Raw genomic sequence first — 24,660 nt, forward strand, 5'->3', positions numbered from 1 at the left:
AGGAGTACAGGTTCCCATTGCCTCTTGAAAAACGAGTTATCCAATTCAATTTTAAAAGTCTAACTCTAGCACTAACAGCAACTACACAGACGAGAGGGAAAATATATTTGTTTTGGAAAGCAGGCAGAAAAACAGGCTCATTTCTTCCACCCTTTCAGAAGGAATTCAGTAAATATTCTACCCTGATGCTGTGTAAGCGCTCTTCAGCCATAGCTAAAACATCCCTATGTTATCAACACTGGTTTGGTCACAAATCCAGAACAGAGCACCATACCAGCTACTATGCAGAAAATTAACTCCATCCCAGGCAAAATCAGTACAGGGGGCTCACAGGGACAGCCTGGAAAGGCTCTCCTCCCGTATGCGGCGATACATTAAACCACGAGCAGATGGAGCATCCAAGTCTCATCTCTCACCCAGCACCTTTCAAACTGGTAAAGATTTTGCAAGAGTGGTTGCACCCCACTCTTTAGACTGGAAGGACATGGCCGTACCCAAGCGCTCAGGGAAAAGCCCTCCAAAACCCAACTGACAGAGCTTCCAGTTCTTGTTAGCAAAGCACAGGGTTGGCTCTAAGGGCCCAAAAATCCCTCTTTTCTCCCTCTTTTTCCATGTCTCCCACCTGCCTGCCCGCCTCCCCCCTTTCTCCAGATGCAGCTCCAGTTCAGCGCTGGCTGTTTATAGCCTGAAACACATTTTGCAGATGCTCTGCAGTAAAAACCTTTGACACCTATAAAGCATTATAAATCATAGGGGACGTTAATCACCCAGTCTGAGCCCATAATCCTAACTCGGGCACAACAGTCAATGGGTTTTGCAGACTCCCTCCCACAGGCATTTCGCCTACATCAGGACTAAGCCAGAGATTTAGCATTAGTCAAACATCCTCACCCTGACAGCGTTAGGCTATCAAACACTGCGCCTTTCCTGGGGTTTCAGGGACTTGGGATTTCCCATCCTTCAAACAAGCACTACTGAAGTAGGAAACACCTTTCGCATGAAGCAAGAAGGAATTTACAGAGGCCACAGTATCTGCAGTCAATAGGCGACTATTTATATTGAGGTGTGGCTTTGGAGGAAAAACACAACCCAAACCCATTAAGGCTGGAACTGTATTTATTGAATAGACTGTAATTTATAACGCTGCCCAGCAGCCTGGCCTGTTGGTCAAGCAGTCATGAATACACCGGCTTTCTGGGCTTGTACCTCCATGGTAGGATCTAGAGATGACCAGTAATGGTCTTCTGCAGGCTCGCCTGTCTAAGCAGGCAATGGCTTCAACATTAGCCTTGCCCTGTGGTAGGTTCGTCCTGGCCGTTCTAGGAGCTGTCTGAGGATGTGGGTCTCAACGATAAGCAAGCTCCTGGCAGGTTAAGCCCAGTTTCTGAGGCTAGCACACCTCTCTGATCCTTGCCAGTCTACCATGGGACTCCTGCTCAGTCGAAGAGAAGTCTTGCTCCTTCATGAAGACCACAACATGCCATTCCCAGATAAACCCACTAACACTCCCTGCAAAGTCTGGTCTGACGGCACCACGCACAGCAAACGCAATTCCTGCCTGGCTCTGCTGACCACAGACCTGCTTAGGGAATATGCAATGAAGAGACAATAACGTGGAGGAGAGAAAAACCACGTTACAATATGACAGCGTGATGCCCTGTGTAAATTCAGTTCAGCCTTGAAGGCTGGCTGCTGTCACGCTTCAGATGAGATCTTTGGCAGCTGGCCTTAGGAAAAATTGGGAAAAATCCTGCCTTTTCATCTTCCCCACTGTGGAAGGAAATTTCCACCACTGCTGAAGCTTTGAATGCATTGTAGCATTCAAACGTCACAAGACAACACTTGAATGGTGCCCGTGCTCCCGGGAGAACCGCCTGGAACCCCGGACACAAGGAGAGGTCTGCTTTTTTCCCTGACTCCCAGGCATCTCCCAGAGCCAAGAGAAACAGATTTCATGAGGGAGCAAGACTGCAAACAGACAGCACAACTCCTGCAAGGCAACGCAACCGCAATGACAAACCTGAGGGAGTTCAGCAAAACCTGCAGCCGGAGCCGGAGGCTGGGCAGGGTGAGGTGTCCACATGCAGCTATGAGCATCTCAAACCCCTTCCCTGCACAATCCTCCATCCTGCGTCACCTCACAGCTGCCCAAAGGGCTCAAAGGTAAATCTAAAGGATTTTTAAGTGTTGTTTAAAGCCCTGAAAACACAGTAGTTTTGCTTGCAATTCTAAGTATTGGGGAAAATAAAAAAAAAAAAAAAAATCAATATTTAATCTAACAATTGGATTTTCCTGTGTTTAGCCCATCACTCCAACATAATTGGACACACCCATTCATGGAGATTCAGCTCTGAATCACTGGTCATGTCCAACGTGCCGCATCCAATGCCTTAGTGCCCAACCCCAAACCAAACAGGCTTGAAAGAGCCTCTTTTCCATAAAAAACTGCCATGTCCTCAGGCCTACCATCGTGAACATTAACAAATTGAAAATTGCATGAAAAAAGGCAAATTCACCCATCCTCTAATAGTGGTTTTCAGCAAAGCAAGCAATTTCTGTGACCAGTGACCTTTGGCCATCTGGGGATTAGCACTGAAGACCCAAAGTCCCAGCTCCAAAGCCTATAGTCACACAGATATATCACGCCAACGTGGCTTAGATCATCTGTTCAGGTCATTTAACAGCTCATGCCAAGCGGGAATTACAAGAGTATTTCACTATAAAGTGAATGAATACACGTATCTCAGACACAGCACAGCAATCCATTATGTCGATGGATCACAGCTCCTCATTTGTCTTTTCACAAAAGGACCCAAAAAAAAAAAAAAAGCTATCGGAAGCCTCAGTTCAAGGCCACGTGATGTTTTTAACCAGATGGAACATCTTGAATCATTCACATTTCACTTTAAGGGAATAAATTTTAACGGCGAACGCCCAATTCATTAGGAAGAGTTTGATATCTCATTTACACTGGCTTGCAGCTACACGCGCAGCGATAAATACTTTAAAGGCGAGGAGAGGCATTACAAGTATTAGATATTCCCCCCCATCTCTCCTCCCATATCTACACAGTTCAGGCACCTCGCATTTATTTAAACAGAGGATTAGGAGATGCGCGATACAAAAACCACCATCTCCGAAAGATAAAGCGGCAGTGCAGCTCCTCCAACGCTGCTGCCGCTTTCTAGCGAGCGTGTTCAGCTGCCCCCCAGGCCGTAACAAACCCCTGCCTTCACCTCTCATACCACATGCCAACCAGGTTTATTTAAATCGTAAAGGGCAATTTGGTTTCCAATCTCCATTAAAGCATCTCTCCAATTTTTCCTGCTAAGCGAGTACCGCTGATGTTTAAACGACGCTGCTTGCAGAAAGGACAGGGAGATGCATCTGGCTCTGGGTGTTTCTGTATTTCTCCACCGCTCTTACGCGTGCCCCAGCAGTCCCCATCTCTTTGCTGTGACCACAACGTGCCCCTACAAGAGCATGTTCTGATGGCTCAGCAGCAGCCGACGCGTGCCATAACGCACAGCATTTATAATGTACCAGTTATGCCGGTGTTGTCATCCTCTACAACACCGCAGCAGGATTGTGAGCAGAAGTTGGGGGGAGCTGTGCTCCTTGCTGGTTGCTTTACCTGCTCTGTGCAACCACTTGTCGAGTGGTAGGAAGGGGTGGAGGAATGATGATAGGACGAGAGGAAACGGCCTCAAGTTGCGCCAAGGGAGGTTTAGACTGGACATTAGGAGAAATTTCTTTACTGAAAGAGTGGTCAGGCCTTGGAACAGGCTGCCCAGGGAAGTGGTGGAGTCCCCATCCCTGGAAGTATTTAAAAGACGTGTAGATGAGGCGCTTAGGGACGTGGTTTAGTGGGCATGGTGGTGTTGGGTTGACGGTTGGACTCGATGATCTTAGAGGTCTTTTCCAACCTTAATGATTCTATGAATGCATCAGCTAAAGTATCTTCTGCCTTAAACGCGTCGGTAGCTGGTCAATGGACTAAGAGAGCACTTCTGCACTATCCAGATTTAAAAAGAAAAGCTACAAAGCACACACGTGTTCAGAAAGTCTTGCACTGCAGTATCCCAGATGGGACACGCTGCATCAGGAGGCAATAGATCCATCGAGCCTTTTCTTCTCCAACTACCAAAATCTGGATGATTGTCATGGAAACACTGGCATAGCCATAAACCTCCAAGGAGGAATTCAGAGAGAGAAATCTCAAGGAAGATTATCAGGGTGAGCATCTCTCAATCTAAAGCAGAGCACCTGAGGTAATTTTTGGTTGCTGTTTTGGCAACAGCCACAACCTCCAAGTCTCAGATCAGCTTTCCCAGCACAGGGCACAACGCGATGGGCTGCAGCTTCCTCCCGTCTCTTCCATCAGCCGCCCCTGGAAACCCTCAAACTCTGGCTCCGTCTCTCTCTCAAGAAGCTCACTCCAGTAATAGGTCAGAAGTCAGTGCCCTCACAGCCAACTCTCTGAGCCTTCAAAGTTTCCTCCTTCAGCAGTGCTTATCTTCAAGAGCTCAAGGCATCAACCATATCTGCTCTCAGCCTTTCTTCTTCCCCAAGCTGAGCACAGCAAGCTTGAAGTCATCGCTTTCCGAATACTTTCTAGGAAAGGCTTGGCTAGACCCTCTGATAACATGTAATGGATTTCCTGGGAAGCACAGGCAGCCTAGACTTCTGTCTGGAAACCAAAGATAAAGGAAAAAAAAAAAAAAAAAAACAAAAAAAAACAACCACCAAGAGCCATCTCCTCAGGCAGCTGCTGCTGGAGTAAAGACAAAAGAAACATGGAGATTTCTTGAATATCAGAAACAGGACAAGTCTCCAGTTTCATCCTGGCTTGTCTGGGGATCTTTAAAGGTCCCTTTTATCCCTATATCCTTCCCTAACTCTAAGGTTTTGCTCCCATCTTTCTTCCCCCATCCCTCCTCAACAGCCCAAAGCCTCTTTTTCCTGCACAGGCAGCACTTGGCCATCAGTCCTTAGATCTACTTGCCTACACAGACCACAGACACACACTAATTATTCAGCCCCGTTTTAAGCTGTTAATTCAAGGTTGGTTTTCACTGCAACCCAGGATGAGAACTGGGGGTGGTAAGGTCCATCCCTACAATCTTCTTTTGGTTTGCTCTTCTGTGGTTTTAGAGCTTCACCGGCCACTTCGGGACTTTCTGGTGCATCTTAAGTGGGTTTAGTTATGCAAACAATCTATTGACATTTAATAATACTGAGCTCACCTTCCCCAATTACACTTTAAGGCAAGACGATGCACACAGTGGCTTCAAGGAGGACAGGAGAAGCAGCATCTGCTATATCTGAAAAGGTCCAAGAGCAAACAGGAGGAAGGAGGGATGATGGGCTCCAGCAACGTAATTTTTCACCCAAGATAATTAGTACAACACAAAGAAAAAACAGTTGGAGGGAGCACATCTGGCAGCTATAACAAGGAAATGCCACAAACTGAATAAAACCCCGGAGGCCCGTAATGCTGGAAAAGTCACAAGGCACCTTTGTGTATCCGAGGGGGGCCGGGCTGTTTATCACAGGGAGCTCGCGCATGGATCACTTCAAAGTTTCTGAATAAAGTAGTAACGACAAAGAATTAGAAATTCTGTAAGCCATTGCCATATGAGCTAATCAATCACAATGACCAAAAAGGTCAGCCCTGCTCAGGGGCCACTTATAATATTACCCAGAGCCTGAATTTGCAAGCAGACAAATTAAAGCTGCAGAGGACATAACTGCGACCCACCAGGTTAGCTGTGATACCTGGTGGCATCGGCCACAGTGTCACACGAGATACTGTCCCCGGCTCCTCACCTCCAAACCAACGGACAACAGCCGGTGCCATCAGGAAGCCCCTAAATGGGTAGTGGGGAGAAGTGTCCGTGTTAGGATGATTCCTGGGATTTGTGTTAGGATGATTCCTGGGATTCAAAATCCAGTGATGGCCACCACCAAGTCATCTCACGACAGCTTGACTTCTGTGCCTCAGTTTACCTCAGTTACAGAGAAAACAAGAACCAAGCTGGCAGAGAGATTTATGCCACTTCACACACTAAATCTAGGAGGTTGTGTTGATTACAGGCTTTGGCGTTTTGTCTGAATATTAGCAATTCCATTTATTAACACTGGAACATTATACTGGGGAGGAAAGGGAGGTACCTGGAGAGTGCTGAGCAAGAACTGGTTGGCTTGGGAAATTCTCAGTTCCCTCCCACTTCAACGTGCCCGTCTGCTGCAGAGGCCTCAGGTCAGGAAGGCTGAGGCTCTCTGCCGAGCCCTATTAAGTTTTTATGGCACTAAATCAGAGCAGCCGCAGGAAGGTGTTCATAACACTTCTCAGTATTTTCCCCAGCCGAGGTCTAAAAGCCTGTTTGTCAAGAGGGATGGTGAATGAAGCAACAACTCCTGGCCCAAGGTGCTTCCAAGGAGGCTGGAATATCTAGCTAGTGCTGTCCTTTCATTCATCAGGTACCAAACTGTGATCCATCGGCGCATAACATGGCAGCTCCTGAACTCCACGAACTATGGAGCATCTGCTGCTGGGTTCAGAAGAGCTGACTACAAGGCATTGTTCCAGGCTTGACAGCTCTTCACTGATGGGAGCAGCAAGCCTACAAACCAACAGCAATGAGGAAACATCTCTGCTACAACTACTGAATATTAGTGTCAGAAGAGGATGAAGGCAGAAAGGGAAAGGTTGCAGCAGGTATTGATAGAACCAGGGGAGCCACGTACCAGGTGGGGAAAAGAAGACCTGCAAGGACACATGTTCAGGGAGGGGACAACAAAAAAAACCAAGGATGCTTGCTGGCACATAGAAACAGAGCCTAAACACAGCAGTGGGGAAATGCCACCCAACAGCAGTGCTGGAAGCAAGGGCTGCAGGAGCTCTCCCAACACTAGAAGCTGGTGGGCACAAGCAACCAGCTTCTCCAGGTCTTGGACCGGGTCCCTGTGCTGCTCCCATCAGCAACTCATGGGGATCTGAGAAAAGAAGGGGGCAATGCCTTGGATGTGCAAAAACAAGCTTTAACAATATGAAGTTTCTGGGAGGCACAGGGGCTTTAAACAGGCTACGTTCATATATGCATCAGCCCTACAAAGCCACACCGAAAAATGGTAAGAGGGATTTTTTTAAGCTGGATTCTGAACAAGTGTTTTTAAGGATAACAAAACATTAATGTTATATCCAAAATCCAACCCTGCAAACACATGTTTCATTGACCATCAGTCCTGACCACCCCCAAAGCTTTCAAAGAAATCCCCTCCTGAGCTTGGATGTGCATCTCATTAGCTCCAGTTTCACCATCTTCCCAGGTTCTCAACAAGGGTTTGGTTTATTAGATGCTCAGGTTAACACCTGTGGGATTAGAGCACTCAGCAGTGGGACTTCTGTATGTACGAGGATTCATCACTAATACTGCTCCTTCCACTCAGAACATCTCAGGGGTGTTTTTAAGACAAATGGGAGGAAGAAAAGAGATTGTACAAGTACCATGAAGCACACCATTCACAAAGTTCATGAAGAGACCTCCATTTAAATGTTGTAGATGACATTGAAGAGCAGAAAGTCACAGGAACCTTGCAATTTCAGTCACCTGGGATCCAAAGCTGCCAATTTTGGGTTCATTCCCAGGTGATGATGGCCCTTCCTACTGTATGCAACCAAACCAGGCACCTATTCTTGGCAATTTTCTGGAGGAAAAGATAGTTTTGTAAACACGGGAAGCTTCCAAGGGAAATGAGGGAGACAAGAAGAGTTCCCGGTCACATTTTGTCTGCTTCAACTTCTATCTCAGAAGGGTTCATGGTTGGGAAGTACAGTATCAGCCGTGCCTGCTGCTAAGCAGAGAAGCCAAAGCCCTTTGCAAATGGTGATAGTATTTCATCCTATTTGACAGGGAATTAAGTAAGATAAATAAAATAAAGATCCCAAGATTTTTCAATACACAGTAATGGAAAAAAAAAACCCACACCCAGCCAATAAAAGTGGCTTCTTCTGTTTGTTGGATAGATAAGAAAATTATCATTGCAATTTTTTTCTGCAGAGTATCTCTTTCCCCACTCCCACCTAGGACGATTTCCCAGGTGTGGTATTTACTGTGTACAGACAACATGATTTTGGAAGCAATAAAAAAACCTGAACAAAACCTGATAGATTTAACTTCATGTTTATACAATGCAACCCATCAACATCTCCCACGTGGATACTGATCCTGCAACATCTCTGGATGGATTTTAAAAGATGCCGCAACCAGCCCTGGACTCTACCCCGGGAGCAAGAGCTATTCTGGTGGTGTAACACCCAGCAGCAGTTCATTTCAGGTGAAGCTGTGCAGAGCATTGTGTTCATACACTGCAATTAGCAGGACCGCTCTCTCTGTGTTTAATTGCTGGCAATCCATCAAGGGTATCTGGGAGCTACCTTGGAAGCTGCCATCTGAACTTCAGATCTTTAAAAGCACATATGGTAACTACAGGGCAAAGCTTATTCACCCACAGTTTCTGTGTTCAGGGCGAGAGAGCCCTGTTAAGATGATGCACTGATTTCATAAGAACTTCCTCGGTTGAATACCTGATGAACAAGCTGTGGTTAGATCAGAAATTGCTTCCTCACACCAACTACAGAGATTATAATGGTCTGAATCTCAGCAAGACTATTTCTTCTCTTTTATATGCCTTTCATTAAAAAAACATTAAAAATTTTTTAAAAAAGGTGAGAAAAGATCTTACCATTAAAGCTGAAGGCGCACAATAGAAAAAGGAATTTTGCAGCTGTTCAAAATTTAAAAAGGAGAGCAAGTGTGCAGGTTGGGTGCCTTCAGCCCCCCTCTTCCGTTCTCAAAAGGTCAGAGGAAAGCAAGAGATAATTACGATTCTAACAAGCAGTCTCCCAAAAAACTTAGAACTCAAGCTTACAATTAAAATTCTCATTTTCATGTAAATTTTTAATGTGTAGTAGAAAGCCTGATCTGCATACATTTGGGGGAAAAGGAGACGAATCATTAAAACTCTGGCTGTTGAGCTGCAGCACAATTCAGAAAACAAACATTCACAGTCATCAGCAGAAGATTTCAAGGAGGTTGAGTCGTAACCCAAATTTAGGTGAAGGCCTTTTATTCTAGAAAGTTTGATCTTTTAAAAAGAAAGCAGATAACCATGCGGTAGCCTACACTAAAAAAAAAGTGGCTCTTTGAATACGTGCCTTGCTTTCTGATAATTACAGAGTATAAACATAACATGTCCATACCCTATTCCTTCCTTCTCAGGTAGCTCTAGAGTTTTGCAAGACTTGAGACCTCTCAAGCATGCCATACCCCTTTTTATAGAAACCATGCTCAGGAAAACATATATTATACTCCAATTGCCTCTACTCTGGGCTTGCAGTGGCCGAGTTACTATAGGGTCAGATACAGGGCAATACAATAAGTATTATCATCAATATGCCACTGCCTTTGTGCAAAGCACATAGGCACCCAAGTTATGGTACGTATTCTCCTGGCTAATCCCTTACAGATACACCTAAATATTGTGGCTGGATATATATCAGCTGGAGACAATCGGCATATGTAAAACTTCCTATCCCCATCCAATACCTTGGGATCTTGGCAAGTTTTCCCACCCATCCCGAAAGTCCTCTCACGCAGACCAGAGATGACTAAACCCCAATGCTGGGAGAACCCTGTATTTTGGAGTAAGTCCATCCCTGCTTCAGAGCTTCACTCAACTGCAGAGATTGGAGTTTGCAGTACAAGCGGTCCTGAATTTGAGTGATACCATGAAACGCTCTCCCACCCGATCGAGAGAGGTGGAGAGATGCTAATACTGGTTTGCTGCCCGTAGAAATTACCTGCTTGCTCAAACAGCCAACTATTTGCAACTAAAAAAAAAAAAAGAGAGGTTTCTCACTCCTCTTACACATAGCCTGGAGTTCCCACCCATTCTCTGCAGTATTCAAGCACATGCAAATAGACCTGTCCAACAGAGGACAATTAGCCTTCATTTGCACTTTTTCCTCCAAATACAGTGCTACAATCTCTCATTCCTAACACTTGCAAGGCAGTTTCTTGACAACAAGATGGGAACAGATTCTTCACACCTTGGTTTTGCATAGCCTGTAGCTAATTTTAGACTTTCTTCTCTTGCTCCTGCAATAGCTAAGTTTTCTCCATTTCAGCATTCAACAAAGTGGAAGTCGAGGCCCCCTATAGACCTTAATAAGACCGACTCAGAGAGTGGACGTATTTTCAGGCCTAGCTCAGGTACCTTTAAACACAACAAATTCCTTCCTAGCACTAGAACAACAATTGAAATTCCAAGTAGAATTGGAAAACTGCCACTGATTTTTTTTGGTAAAATAAATCAGTGCAAGCAGAGCCAGCTTTCACTGAAAAAATTAAGTCAATGGCAATTTTTCTATGGATTTTTAGCTAAGAAGCATAAAGTTCTAGTTCATAAGGCATACAGAATAAGGCATTTTGAGTATTTAATTTAGTACACGCACACATGCCAAGACATTACATCCCACTGTTTTCCTGACAAAGTCTTAGAAACCCAACTACACCCTCTGCTACGGATGTGCCCGGGTATTTGCTCAAAGGAAACTTCTGCTGGCCCAGAAGCAGTCACTCAGACTAAGCTGGCCAGACTGAAAGAGGAGGAAAAACAGCACAAACATTTCTACTTTGCAAAAGGAAATTTGTTTTACGCTGCACAAACGCAAGCCATGACTTTTCAATTCACTTGGGAGCTCCGGCCAAGCTGCACCACCAACAATCAATGCAATTCAGAACCAGGAGCATTTTTGGCACGGGATCTGCCACCTAGAAGTGTTTTCTCCTTAAGAGCCTCTTTTCCAGAGGAAAAGCACTCCACAGCCAGGAAGATCCCTGGTTATAGACTTAAAAACAAAACAGAGCAGCTGTCACCAGAGCAAAACTAAGCCCTCAAAAAGCAGCAAAAGAATCTCCTGGGATCGCTGCCAGGAGAAACGAGATTTAAGTTTTGTTTTGTGTTTTTTTATTTCTTTAAGTAGTAAGCACAGTAAAAAAAAAAAAAAACACCCAGGCAAGAGGAGAGCACAGAAGAACAGTAATACACCACAGCCATTACCCGGACAACGCAATGGGGCAGCTTTGACAGCAGTTTTTTCACATTTCTTCCTATAAACACATCAGGTCTCATGAGACCCCACCTCACAGCCCCAAACGACAGGGAAGGCGCGAGTCCAGCCCCACTGCCTGGATTCCCTCTGCCAGAGCTCTTAAAAACTGCATTTATCCAGGGGAGGGAAAGTCACCTCTAACAGCTCCCCTATTTATCCCCAGCTACTTCTCACCTCCTGCTGCCTTTCCCTACCTACGAACTTACTTCGACAGGCACAGAAGCTAGAGACTACACAGAAGTGCAGTTCCTACATATTCAGTCAAAGAAACACAAGCACACAATAAGACACAGAGCAAGGAGCAAAACAGAAGTCTCCCCCCGTACCAAAAGGAAAATACAGACAGATTTGGCCAAACCCGTACCACTCAATCCCTTTGAGCACCATGACCATGATATGTCAACCACATGGTGAGGACTTCTCACAGACCTCCAAGCCATGGTGCCAGTGGTTTCCATGGTCTATCCAAACCAACAACAACAACAAAAAAATCAAATATCCAACACTTTCAACCAAGACCCACACCCATCCGCAATCCATCGTCACCGGGAAGAGCAACGCGGTCAACTACCCACCTTGGTGGTGTCATCATGTGACCGCTGGTACCGTTTCCAGCGGCAGCCGTAGATCCCCGTCAGACAGGACAAACATAGCTGCGGCTCGTAGTACTGCAGCGGTTGGTGTTTAACCATGCTCCTTCCAGCCCCTCAGGAGCGAGGTATCAGAAATCCATCAGGTCCTGGGAGCGCCCTTCAGCAAAAGGAGAAAAGAAGAGAGGGGGGGGGGGAAGGAAATTAAAAATGCCAAGCAATATTTCAATACATTAACAAGCCATTTAATAATTAACCATGTCCTCTGGCTATTAAGAGAGTAGGAATGATAATCAGATCTATTCCCAGCCCTGCCAACATCTCTGGCTTGTTACTCAACAAGACCAAGAAGCTTAATTAGTTTGCAAGTTTTATTTCCTTGTGCAGTTTCTCCCACACCACTAAAAGCAAATGTATTCATAGGAGTTATCAGTAAGAAAAGCCACACAAGGACAAGAGCAGTAGACAGATTATTTGGAGCCCAGATGATTGTATTTTTATATTGAAATGTAAAGAACCATACCCTCCGCAAGCACAACCTTAAAATTGATTCAGAGACCTCTGCAAAGCTGAAACCCAGCCAAGCTAAATCAGTTTATCTTGAGCATCCCATGGAGCCTGCAAAACAGTCCCAGACGAGGAGCTAACGTTTCTGTGCATGCTGGAAGAGGCAGATATTACCCTCTCCCTGCACACGCATCTCCAACGAGCACTCACAGGGATGCAGAGCTGGTTGCAGCCTTCACCCAGGACAAAGACCCCCTCTCCACCAAACAGCATCCACTCCCAGAGGACCAGGCTGACTCCGATGCAACTGCTCTACTTGCCATGCGTAGGAACATCACCGTTTCGAGGGAAAGTACTCTGCTCCATCGCTTACATGCTTTGTGCGTCACAGGGCTTTTTTTTTTTAAATATATTTAGATGCTCACTTTTGTCTCTGGTGAGATTCGTATCAAGAACAGACCAAGTAATCGTACACTCTTACTAATTCATAGAATCAGCGTTCAGGGATGGGAACCTCAATGCAAATATTTGCCAGTCTGGTGGCATCACGCTGCTCTCAGCTGTACTTTACTCCCACCAGGGGTTTTCCACTGGTGTACACCCACAGCCCCACACAGAGCTGTTGCGTGGATAGTCAGCGCGCTACGAGTGATGCTCGGCAGCAGTTGAGCTTGCAAAGGGCTTGGCTACCTTTCCAGAGCGTGCACGGTACGTGGGCAGTAAGGAAATCGCACCCTCTCTAGGGGAAACGCTTCATTTCTTTATACACAGGATCCCCAGTGCCCGGGTCTTGCAAAAAGCTACGACAGCTATGAGTTGCAACATCCTCACTGGCATGAGCAAAGCGTGACAGGGCTTCAGGAGATAACCAGCCACCTAAGAGCCTTTCATTGCCACGTCCCATGGAAGGAAGCCTCCAAGAATGGAGCTGACTGTATTTTTCATTATAGCCGATGCGTAAGGGGATGCTGCAGGTGTTGCAAACACTGTGGCGGAGTCTAGAAATGTCAACGAGGACGCAGACAGCTCAACCCTTCCAGCTTCTGTCTTTCTTTGTGTCCATTTACACTCTGTGGTTCACGCTGACAGCCTAGGACAGCCCTGTCCTGGCTTTCTCTAATCGGGACTCGGCATCCAGGAGGCAGGCAGATCTTGCAAGCTGATTGCTGTGGTTTCAAAGCCCACCAGACCGTTACCATGCTGTCTCCAGAGCCCACAACCCATAGTTCCTCTGCCTTCCTCTTACACAGACACACAAAACATAGCTTTGTCCTTTCAGCAACCCTCTCTGCAATGCTCTGGGCTTGAGGCATTGACCCAGGCAGAGGACATGAGATGTGCAGGACTTGCAGATCAGTTCGTAGCTGGCCCGGATCCCCACGTGGTTTTTTTGTTCATCCCCTCAGGGAGGACATGCAGGACAGAGGCACAAACACATCCAGTCTGAAACGAGAGCTATTTGCCGATCATGTCACCCCATGCTCTCCCAGCTCGTCTGCCCCTAAGCGCTGCTGTACCACCTCCATGGCCTCGTGCTTGAGGTCACCTCCCTGCCTGCATTTCATCCTTCCTCATGCTATTTATAAAGCTCAGCATTAGTCACTGCACAAGTTGCCTCCTATCTTGTCTGCATCAAGCTCGTCCCTACAAAATGAGTTTCCCAGTCTGCCTCCCCCACACGCCGGCAGCACACTGCGGGCAGAAACAACTGTCAGTTAGAATAGGACAGAAACACTGAGGACATGCAACATTAGATGCTATTTAAGGGTCTTGGACAAAGCCATAATCTCTGCCCTGAAGAGCAGAAGCAGCAAGTGATGTACAAGATGTTGTGGGACATAGGCAGGATGTAAAAGTTACGCCCAGCCTATTAACATCTCCACTGCCAAGCCCCACATTACCGTCCTGAAAACCTAGCCGGCTACAGTCGTTACAAGAAATCCTTCACACGTTAATCTCCAAAGGACAGCATCTCTCCTGATTTCCACCTCTTCCTGCTTTAGTCATGCAAGGCGAGAGGGCAGACAGACCACCTCTATCTATAAAACCTTTGACCACGTATTTTATTTGCTAACTTACAAGAATTGCATTGCAAACTCAAACACACGTGGTACACTCAAGCATTTCATCACTCCACTCTTCTGGGAAGCCCCGAGCTGTTCTCCAGCCCAGACACCCGGAGAAGTGGTGCTGTACACCAGCCACACGCATGCAGGGCGTCAAAGCTGGCAAACCCTGACTTTTCAAAGAGAAATCCAATTCATCTGACATGGCAGGAGCCTAGCAGCAGAGGCTTCAGAAATAACTCGTGTTATGGATCCGTCATTCCATTAAAAAAGTTGAAGCTCAAGCACTTATTAAGTCCCTAGCTGAAACTTCACAGCACAACTCACAGGAGGCAACCGATAAGGCTGGGAAGGGAACAGGGTGAGTTTGGGCAAGCACAAGTTAGCAGGTACTTAAGAGTTCTCATCTCAGGGCTATCACCAGGATCCCCGATTCAACCTGTTCAAGATACAAACATCCCTCCTGTGACTGCGTATCCAAGGCTATCAGTTCAAGGCATGAACTTTGCTGCACTCCAGAGATTCCGGAGGCACCAAAAAGCCTTTTCAAACAGCATTGCTTCCGTAAAGTATGAGTGCACTTCAGAGATGGAGAGGCACCAGCAATCAACCCTTCTCCCTGAAGAAAAATCCTACCAGGAACACCAACAGCCAGGGTAGATGCGAAAGCTTTGAGTTTATTGCCCCGTTCTGAAGAGCATCTACCAACCTCCCACAGCAGCATCTAATCCAGCACGTCCCGATCTCCTGGCAGAGTTCAGGAGGGACGTAAGTGTTTTCAGTACAAAAGGGCAAGCCAAAAGCACATCTGTCCACCAACACCATCACTAGAAGGCACTGCTGGAAGGTTTTAAGATCAGCAGAATCCACTAAAAACAACCAAGAGGATAAAAATTACAAGCAAGGGAAAATACAGCTGAAAAGGCTCCATAAGCCACCAAGTGAAGCTCCCACCCCGGTTCCTCTCGCTGAACCCCAGCACAGGCAGATGCTATGGGAGCCCATAAATTCAGGCTGCTCTCCGTAAAAGCAGTCAGGAGAACCACAAAGGGAAGAAATCCCACGAGTTTCAAAAAAAAGCCATTCCTAAACGCAGTTGAATTGCATGAGGCACAACCTACAAGCCTAAAGTCATTCCCTCTTCTCCATGAATGTCACGAACAGATGCACAAAAGCCCACAACAGAAAGGAACACACAAAAACACAGCACCCATCCTCCCCACCACACACGCAGACACCCGAGTAGTAACAAGAAATGCAGGAAGAGACTGAAGCACAGCAAGCAAGATACAGTTCGAGAGAAACCACACTGATACCATCTGCATGGAGATCCTTGCTTGGCCAAGATCATGGACTGAATACTTACTTCTCCTGCTTCCAGAAATGGATTTAGTGGAGAGAAGCAGAAAGTCCGTACCTTACAATCACTGTTCCCATGACATCTACAGCTTTGAGGTGGGGAAAGCAGGCTATGAATGATTCAAACCTCTGCTGGTTAGCGTTACATACAGAAATGAAAACAGGAAGCAAGACAACACACATTAATTATTCAAATTCAGCAACGTGCACCAGAAGAGGGGAAAAAAAAAAATAAAATAGAAAACACAAACCCACATAAGCAATCGACCTTGACTTTAAAGATGCATCATCTGCCAATGGCTACAAACTTCTTAAAGCTGAATAACTCTGCCAGCCAGCCAGCTTGCCCAAAAAGGAAGAGCAGGGTAGAGTCCATCTGCAGATACAGCGGGAGCATTTTCTGAAGGCTCCAGGATGCCTAATTAGCACACATTGCATTCCTGAGATACTGGACTGTGGGTATCCGTTACAGCCTGTGACACATTATTCCTTTCCAAACAGCTTCAGAGAAAGAAGAAAAAAAAAAAAAAGGCAAGAGAATCGAAGTTGCAAATTTAAAAGGGAAGCTCTCTGGGGAGATCTGGCCTAAAAAGTTGAATTTTTGTCTCTCTGAGTTAACTCCTCCGTCCCTGTAGCCTTACAGCAATACTCAGAAGCCTGGAGCGGAGAGGGAACAGAGCAATCAGGACCAATTGTTAAACCATCTCAATGCTATCATTTTAGCGAAGGGAAAAGCAACAGCAAGAGTCCTGAAGTGCCCTGAGTAAATAATGTGAATGAAGCCATGGAACAGCAGGTTTAATAGCATCTAACCCTTTCACAAGGCTTGGTACAGTCCAAGCCCTCCCCTCTAACCCCCCTTCAAGTTTTTTTTTCTATCAACTCAGCTTCACGCAGGTCACACTGATCTCATTCAGCATCTTGGGACAAATCTTTTAATATCCCAGAGACAAGCAGCTTACTTCACATCCAGCGACACTACCAACAGCACTACTCTGAATACCGCGTGGTTTGGTCAGGGTGGCTTGGGGGAGCTGGGAGGAGAGATAAGAGCCATGGGTTCCTGCCTGCCTTACCCTGACCTGCTACCTCCAGCCTTCTTCCAAATACCCTAGGCTCGTTCAGTACGATAAGCACATGACTTCTTGCTTGAGCCTGCCAAGGGCTCCTAAATTGGATCAGCACATCCAAGAAAGAACCAAAACATAGCCAAGGATGCTTTGATGCACGCTTATGAATCCCAAAGTCTAAGGAGATGCTGGAGTGTGCAAACCCAAGCACTTCGGGAGAGGAGGACATCCGTGGTCTTCTACAACATCTCCGTCCATCAGGATGTGGCTGGAAAGACCCAGCAAATGGAAAGCGTAGGCTTTCCATGAGGAGGCTCCCATGGTTTCAGAGAGGCAGGTTTGTTTGGAGAGCGCGGGGGACAGCAGAGAAATGCCATCACCGTCACAGCCATACCTCCACGTGCTCCCTCCGTATCTGGAGAGGCCAAAAGGCCATCGCAGCAGCAGGACACTCAAAAGCCGAGCAGGGCCCAAGCACACAAGGTGCGATCTCTCAAAAATCAGACCCAAGGAAACTTGCCCCACTTGCAATGCAAATAAATGGAGAAAATATAGAATCCAAGGCTGTTTGAGTGTTGGGTTTTTTTAGCTACTCCATTGTAAAAGAGCTTTGACAGATTCTACCAATTTCCACATTGAAAGAAGTGTTTTTCGTTTCATTGGTGAATCATGGGATCACTGTTTATCAAGAACCTCTGTATAATTTCAGTATCTCCATCTCTTATTAAAATTGCTATCAAGCTCGTTACGCTAAAAACCTTCTCAAGCAAATAATTACCTATACAGATTAGGTGAGAACATCACTGATAACCAATTATCCCTATTGATATTCTTGTAAGCCTTCTTGTCAATTGTTTCCCTAATTATACTGGAAAATCCTGATTTTCCTTAATTACTTTCTAAACAAAGAAGTTAAGCTCTTCCAGAGCAAACCCTCCAGTTCTATGCGCGAAAAAGAAATCCCTTCTATTGCCCAGCCAGGACTGAAATGATTTAAAGCGTTAGAAGGAACTGATCTAAGTTCTTGTGACTTTCAGAGACTGTGAAACCGTGGTTTTCATCGCAATTTTTTCTTTAATATACTGAACCCATCCAAACCAAAGTAATGCAATTTCACTTTCCCTGACGTGGAAGATGGAAATGGAAGAGGGACAATATCCCCATCTGTTTAATAACAGAACAACTCTTACAGAGGGATGTTTGCTACAGCCGTTCCCACAGGAGGAAATCTATATGCACACACACACTGAGCAGTACTTTCCACATTTTGTTGGCCCAGGCCCAGAACATCTCAACTTGCAAGATCAAGATTTAATTTCAAGGCAGGAATAGTAAGAGAACACCCCCAAGCCATAAACAGCCTCAACTGCTGAGATGATGCATTTCAGTGGTGGAAGGTGCCCAAGTAACGGCTGTGGTGACCTCCCTGATTGCTGAAGACCTCTTGATGACCCAGTGGGGTTATTCTTTCCAATACATTGTTTATGCCCTGCTCTGCAATTTGGCTTGGGTTAGAGCTCTCCCACCCATTTCTCCCAGGCTACAAACATTCAGTTTTATATAGATAACACTGAAGAGTCCCTGCACAAATAAAAGCAGCAGATGCATTAAAATGCCAGTTACCATCTAAAGTTTTTCCCTGGCAAACAACAACAACAAGATAACGTGAAGCAAAGTGTTCCTTGCCATCTGCATGTGCATTTGTGCATGTAAGTGGAGTCTTTCGGTTGAGAATTGAGGCAGGAAAGCACACATTGGCAAGACACCCTTGCCCTAAAAGCCAAATGCTGCTGCCCCAATGACAGAAAATAAGGGGGGAAAAAAGTAAGGAAAAAAAAATATTGAAAGAGAGGTCTACAGGCCTTGTCTTCATCTATCAGAGAAGTCTGAAGGTGTTCAGAGGTGTCTCCCTGATGCCTGGTGATGCCAAAGCCCTACGACTACATCCTAATCCAGGGCAACAGCCTGCAGAGCCACTTTGATTCACAAAGTGGCAAACGATGACCCAAATAGTCAGGATCTGGCTGACGTGTAGCCCCGTCTGACCTGTTGTTTATTGTTCTTAATTTTTTATTTTTTTTTTTTTAAATTGACGCTTTGAAACTAGGGCAGCATGTAGTTTGGGGGTTGTACACTTCCAGTTAATGAGAATTCAGACTTCAAAAGATAAACACTTCAAAGGGATTACAAAAGAAAAACTTAGACTTTAATCTCACTAAATAAATAAGCACAGCACATACTCACGCCCTCTGCAATCTAGCTTCTTAACGTTTTCCACAAACTAAGGGCATATTGGGTGCCTAGCATTTTAAAAAGGGTTGAAGAAGCGGAACAGGACACGGGAAAAACCTGTACAAACTTCTTGCAGAGCTTTCTGCAGAAGCTTGAGCCTTTGCAAGAAAACCTTGCAAGTGAAGGCCTCGGCGTGGCTCTGAAAACCCAGGATCTCCTATAGTCAAAGCTGTTAAGATGACCTGTTCTCTCCTCCCTCCCAAGCTGGGAAGCAACCAAAACCAGTTACACAGATCTTTCTAATATTAGCAGGACTGCATTTTTGTCTGTGATGGCAGTGGTGGTGGTCACACATTGCCCGACTTCAGGTGGTACCTGCACTGGAACGTCACGGCAGAGCCCTGCCTTACAAGCATGCCCTCCAAGAGATGAATCACAGCATGTGGCAAACTTGGTCTCAGGAAGAGAATTCCCCGATTAGTTCAATTTCTACCTAAATAGCAGTTCACATCTGTACATCCTCAAAAGACAGCAGAAATAAGGTTCTGCAATAACCCCAGGTGCCAGCTATGATGTCGAAGACAAAGATCAAGCTACTTTCTTTGTCTTGGCAAAGACCACTAGGGATGGACAAGGCACAAACAATCCAGTTCGTGGTCAGTTCAGATTCTTCTTGGAGAGATATTCAGAAATGGAGACCTAGCTGATAGCAGATGAGAGTTGACAAATACATGCAAGGAGCCCCATGAGCTGTGCATGCCTGGTTTCTAAGTGACACTTCACTGGAAACCAGTGCAACAAGTTCAAGAGTTCTCCTGCTTGCTCAGAAATTAGAAAACCAACAGAAAGTTGGACATAGACAGAAAAGTGGTGAGGACACTCAACACATTTACCCGGGATGCTGTCTTGCCATATCTCCAGAATCAGAGAAACAAGAAGTAATGTAGACCGAAGATTTCTGCACAAAGGAGACCAAAGTCACTACAGACTATGAAAGAACAGGTGATAAGTAAGATATGTCCAACATCTCCCAGGCTTCCCTAGTTGGAAAAGTCCAAAGAGAATACACGTAGCTTGCTTTGGAGTTTAAGCGTTGATCTTCTAAAGCACAACAGCTGTTAGAAACTAATGCAGCAGAGACTATCCTCCCAAGCCTCTGCTTCATGGTTAGATCCGAGTGGCCAAAACACAAACTCTGCTCAAAGCTTCTCCTGCTGTGGGGATAGCGCCTGTGCAATAAACCTCTGTGGTTCACCAAGAGAGACCTCAAAACACAGCTTCCCTTTTGCCTTGTTTGGCTCATCTCCTCTATGCTACTCCTTATTTTTAACAAGCCCTGTGAGCCCTATCTCCCACACCTCCGCTATTCTTAACAGTAAATAAATAAAAACAAAATCTAAAATAAATCAGGTGAAGCCAAACAGGTTCTGAAGTTACTGAAGAAGCAGGCTCAGCAAAACACAGATGGGACATCAGGACTTTTAATTAAAAGGAAACACGGGATACTTTTGTCCCCTCTGCCAAAGAGGCAACACAAGTATGAAGAGAGTTTGATCTTTTGGGGACTGGTGGAGAGATGGGCAACAACTCATTAATTGCTCACTTCTGCAAGTCTCATGAGATTCTTGGCTTTCAGAAGTAGCAAAGAGAAGTTCTAAGCAGCCCAAGAGGTGTAAAACCCCATTCTTCCTGACAGAGAAAGTCAACTATTAGCTGCTGCAGAGACAGAAGGTTGGGGGGAGTCAGAAGTACCCAAACAAGCTAGAAAAACGCATTAAGTGACACGGATAGAGCTGATCCCACCCTTAGGGTAGCCAGTGGCTGTGTCTGCTTCCACCTCTCTGAGTCTATGTCATAGGGGAGGCCCAAGTTGGGGTGCCCATAAGAGGATGTCTCCTGTGCTTGACAAGAAAGGCCAGCAAAAGTCAGGCAAGATAGGCTCGTGTTCAGGCACAGAAAGATTTATGTTACGGTAATGGATAATGATGAATTCAGTTGGAAGCAAAGCTGAAAGGGAGTTCCCCAAGAAAAAAAAAAAAAAAAGAGTAGAAGAAAGATTGATAAAGACAGTAACAGCAACATCCTGAATTCCCATGCCAAGGGGTTAGTTAGCCCTATAAGCGAATTTCCTTTATATAGCGCTTTCTAGCTGAGAAAAGCTACGAGTCTCAGTGTTGCGTCAGGGTCACTGACCATGTTTAGAAATGCAAACGGTTTTACGTGAAAAGCTACAGCAGCCCAGCTGCTGCACTGAGAGCGAGCACACCCCAGCCCTACCGAGCCAGCTCTCCGTAAGCACATGCTAACTTCCAAGCTAGAAACTGCCGGGAAACCCGTGGATTTTAGCAGATTTTTTCAGTTTTTCTGTCCAAGGACAAGCCAAGTAGACTTCGCAAGAGGGCCCTGCCAGTATTGCCTTGAAGGAGCTGCTCAGTGGCATCCAGGAGGACCAAATAAAAAGAGGTCACAGCGTGCTCTTTTGTCCTGTGGAAGGATGGGCTTGACACACTGAAGAGTTCAGTCGGGCACCAGGAGGTGCTGGTGGGTTAAATCGCAAGAGTGACGAGGACATCCAAGCGCTGCTCAAAACGAGGGCTCTGAAACCCTTAGCCAGCTCAACCAGAAGAGATGCCAGCCACTTGGCTAAAGTTTTCCTGCATTCAAGCGGTATTCCAGCTAGCGGGGACGGTGGTGTTTGGGAAGAGGGAGGGCAGCATCCAGGAGGCAGTGGGGAGTTTCCGTGTTACAACAGCCAGCCGTTTACACCGCTGCCGGTAAAGAGACCACAGGGAGGAAACCTCTGGGTTACAGCCAGCACCAACCACAGAAATAGGCTGGGTGCAGAGGGTTTTTACTAGGCAGAGTCCTAAACGCACACAGGTGCCTCCGACTTCCCCAGACACGTCCAAGCACAGCGACTCCAGTACGTGTCTGGTCTCGGACCATCAGCTCTGCCAGGGAGGAAGACACGCAGGTCACACTAAAGGTCATGGCTGCACATCACTTTGGAGCAGCGGTGAGCGCTGCCGTGGCACCGTGCCTGGTGGAGTCACCTTGGGACAGCCAGAAACATTCAGACCAGCGCAACAACACAGCAGTTCAACAGTTAAAAACAAAAAAAAAAACCAAACAAAATAACAGCTCAGTAGTTAAGCTGGAGCGAGACAACACAAGGACCCAGACAGCACCAGGAATGGCTGTTGATCTTGGCAGAAGAGGAGGTATCTGAGCCACAAAAACCAGAGACATGCAGGGAAGCTCCAAACAGGTCTGGGAGAAGTTGGAATGGGAGGGAGGCTGTGTCTTGACTAGGACACCCCATGTTCAACCTGAGCACAGAGACAGACAAGGCGGGAGAAGAGAAGAAAAGCCATCAGGTGGAAGAAGACAACAAGACCTAGGAAAGCCCAGCTAGATGTTGAAGAAAACTCTGAAGGGGCTCAAGCACAGACAAGGAATTAAAAACTATTTAAGAAATTAAGAAGATTACATAATATTTTTCCTCTCCACAGACTTCGAGTGTTTTGCCATTTTCACCAAGCTGCAAAACAAAAGTTTACATCAAGCCTTATCCATTGTCAGCATATGTTTTTGCTGAGGAATTAAGTGGAAACAGAACAGGTTTTGAACATGCACACCCTGACAAGCAGTTTCCTTTACACACAAGCTTTTCTCCCCCCTCCCTGATTACTCTTTCCTACGCACACCCCTGAAGAGCTTGTTGTAATCACACGTGATTTGTATTAGCTGGCCCTCCGAGGGGCAGTTTTAATCTTCTCTGGAAGGTGTTAGCAGCTAAAGCAGAAGCCTGTCCAACACGTTGCTGTAGAGGGCTTGTCATCTGCTTTCCCTAAGCCACATTCCCTGCTGCACTGCTGAAAATTTGGTTCATGCCAGCAGGAAAAGAAGAGAACTGCCAATAGCACTCATCTGAGAATGAGCAAAATGCCTCCACACCCACTGCACGCACTTTAATTGAAACAGTAAGGGGGGGAGGAACAAAACAGCAAGATTCATTTTACAATCAATACTCTGCACGTCTGCTGTGCAACTGCTATCCAGAGAATTAAGCGTGAATGTCTCTGGCTTAATGAGAGGTGGAAAGTCCTAGTTAAATGGATTACAAGCTCTTTTATTTCCTATGATTGATTCCTTCCATATAGCTGCAAGAAACATTCTTCAAAAAATGTTCTTAAGCAGCAGAGAAGCTAAGTTAGCGAAGGAGCAAACTTGCTCTCACGTACTTGCTGCTCCTTGCCTCCCATTCCGCACACAGCCAACACGTGCAGCGCAGCACCGGAACACCCTCACCGATCACGTCGGCAACAAGACCTGCACGCACAGGACTTACTCCCTCCTCATCTTCCAAGATGTCATTTCTGCTTCCATTTCCAAAGCAAATATTCACTGCTCCGTAGCGGTAAGCTGCTCCTCTGTAGCTCCCTTGTTCTACAAACCGGATACTGTTTTGGCTCCCTACACCAAGAGCGCATAAATTAATTTGATAAGACTCTAATCACACAGCAAACTCCTTCCCACTACAAACACACTGCATGTGCTGTGGCCAAAGTAATCAAAAAAGAAGATAGTCAGCAGGATCTGGTGACGTGAAAGACTCGGAGAAGTCAACTCCGTCTCACTGATTTTGGAGACCTTCTGGCTTTAGCACTTTTTCTTTCCTTCTCATTGCAACTGGGCTGATTTGGAGCAATCAAGACAGACCATCTGACACTGGAAAGGCCTTATAGGTATTCACTTTTGGATAGAGGACTCTAAAAAGCCACGAGCTAACTGATGAAGCCCAGGAGAGTTCAACAAGCACAGCATTAGGAGATGAATACAGAAGGATTGTTGACTCATCTTCATAATATAGGCGTGGGGTGGGAAATGCCAAAGTTTTCAGCAAAAACAAAAGCATGAATGCATGTGATAGGAAAAAACGATGGGAGTTGCTGTCTCGTGCCTGGGAATGTTAGATGTGACATGACCTCTGAAAAGACTTTGAAAGGTTCATGGCAGATGTGTGCACCAGGTCTCTCAAACCCGAAGATACCACTTCTGACTCAGGAAGGCTCTCAATGCTAGAGGTATCTCTGAAAGGTTGCACAAGGTCCATCCCTGGAGGTTTTCAAGACCTGTCTAGGCAAAGCTCTGAGCAACCTGGCCTGAGCTCAGTGTTGACCCTGCTTTGAGCAGAGTGAGATGGAGTAGAGCCCTCCTGAGGTCCCCTCCCATCCGAGCCAATGGCTCCAAGATCAAACAAATTACCAAGTGCCAGCCCCTACAGGAGCCTCAACTTCCAGAATGACACGCACATGCAGGTTTTTCAAGCAAGCAGCTACAGCACATCCTGGAAGCCTTTCTCATAAAGCAACTCCAAATTTAACACGTTGCCCCCCACAGCTGTTCCAGTCTGTGATAAGATAATCCCCTTCCAACGAGTTGTCAGGGCAGACTCGCACAATTGCCCGTTTCCATTTCATCACCTCCACTACAGCTTTCTGCTCGCTTGAAAAACATGGAAACAAAAACAATATCAGAAAAATGAGATATTCACACACCCCATCCCCTCCTCCAACCCTATTTTGGTATTTTGACTTCTGACAGAGCAAGGGCTAACATCCAGTTTACCCCTCTTGTGTTTCAAAGATGCTCAA

At 46.0% G+C, this 24,660-nt stretch overlaps 1 protein-coding gene across 3 annotated transcripts in view; it reads right to left on the bottom strand.

Annotated features, from left to right (window-relative positions):
- GDPD5 (glycerophosphodiester phosphodiesterase domain containing 5) overlaps positions 1-24,660 on the bottom strand; it is a 178,697-nt gene that overhangs the window by 102,403 nt on the left and 51,634 nt on the right. Inside the window, exons 1-2 of one of the 3 annotated variants that reach the window (XM_075140356.1) lie at positions 15,957-16,535; positions 11,755-11,929 (exon numbers count right to left, since the gene is read on the bottom strand). In XM_075140356.1, the coding sequence (XP_074996457.1) occupies positions 11,755-11,871 (117 nt within the window). In that variant the 5' untranslated portion in view covers positions 11,872-11,929; positions 15,957-16,535. Of the gene's footprint in view, positions 1-11,754; positions 11,930-12,486; positions 13,544-15,956; positions 16,536-24,660 lie in introns of those variants that run through there. The other 2 variants (XM_075140357.1, XM_075140355.1) reach the window with 2 other exon arrangements.

The sequence above is a fragment of the Calonectris borealis genome, chromosome 1 (genome assembly GCF_964195595.1).
Source record: "Calonectris borealis chromosome 1, bCalBor7.hap1.2, whole genome shotgun sequence".
Classification (NCBI taxonomy): Eukaryota; Metazoa; Chordata; class Aves; order Procellariiformes; family Procellariidae; genus Calonectris; species Calonectris borealis.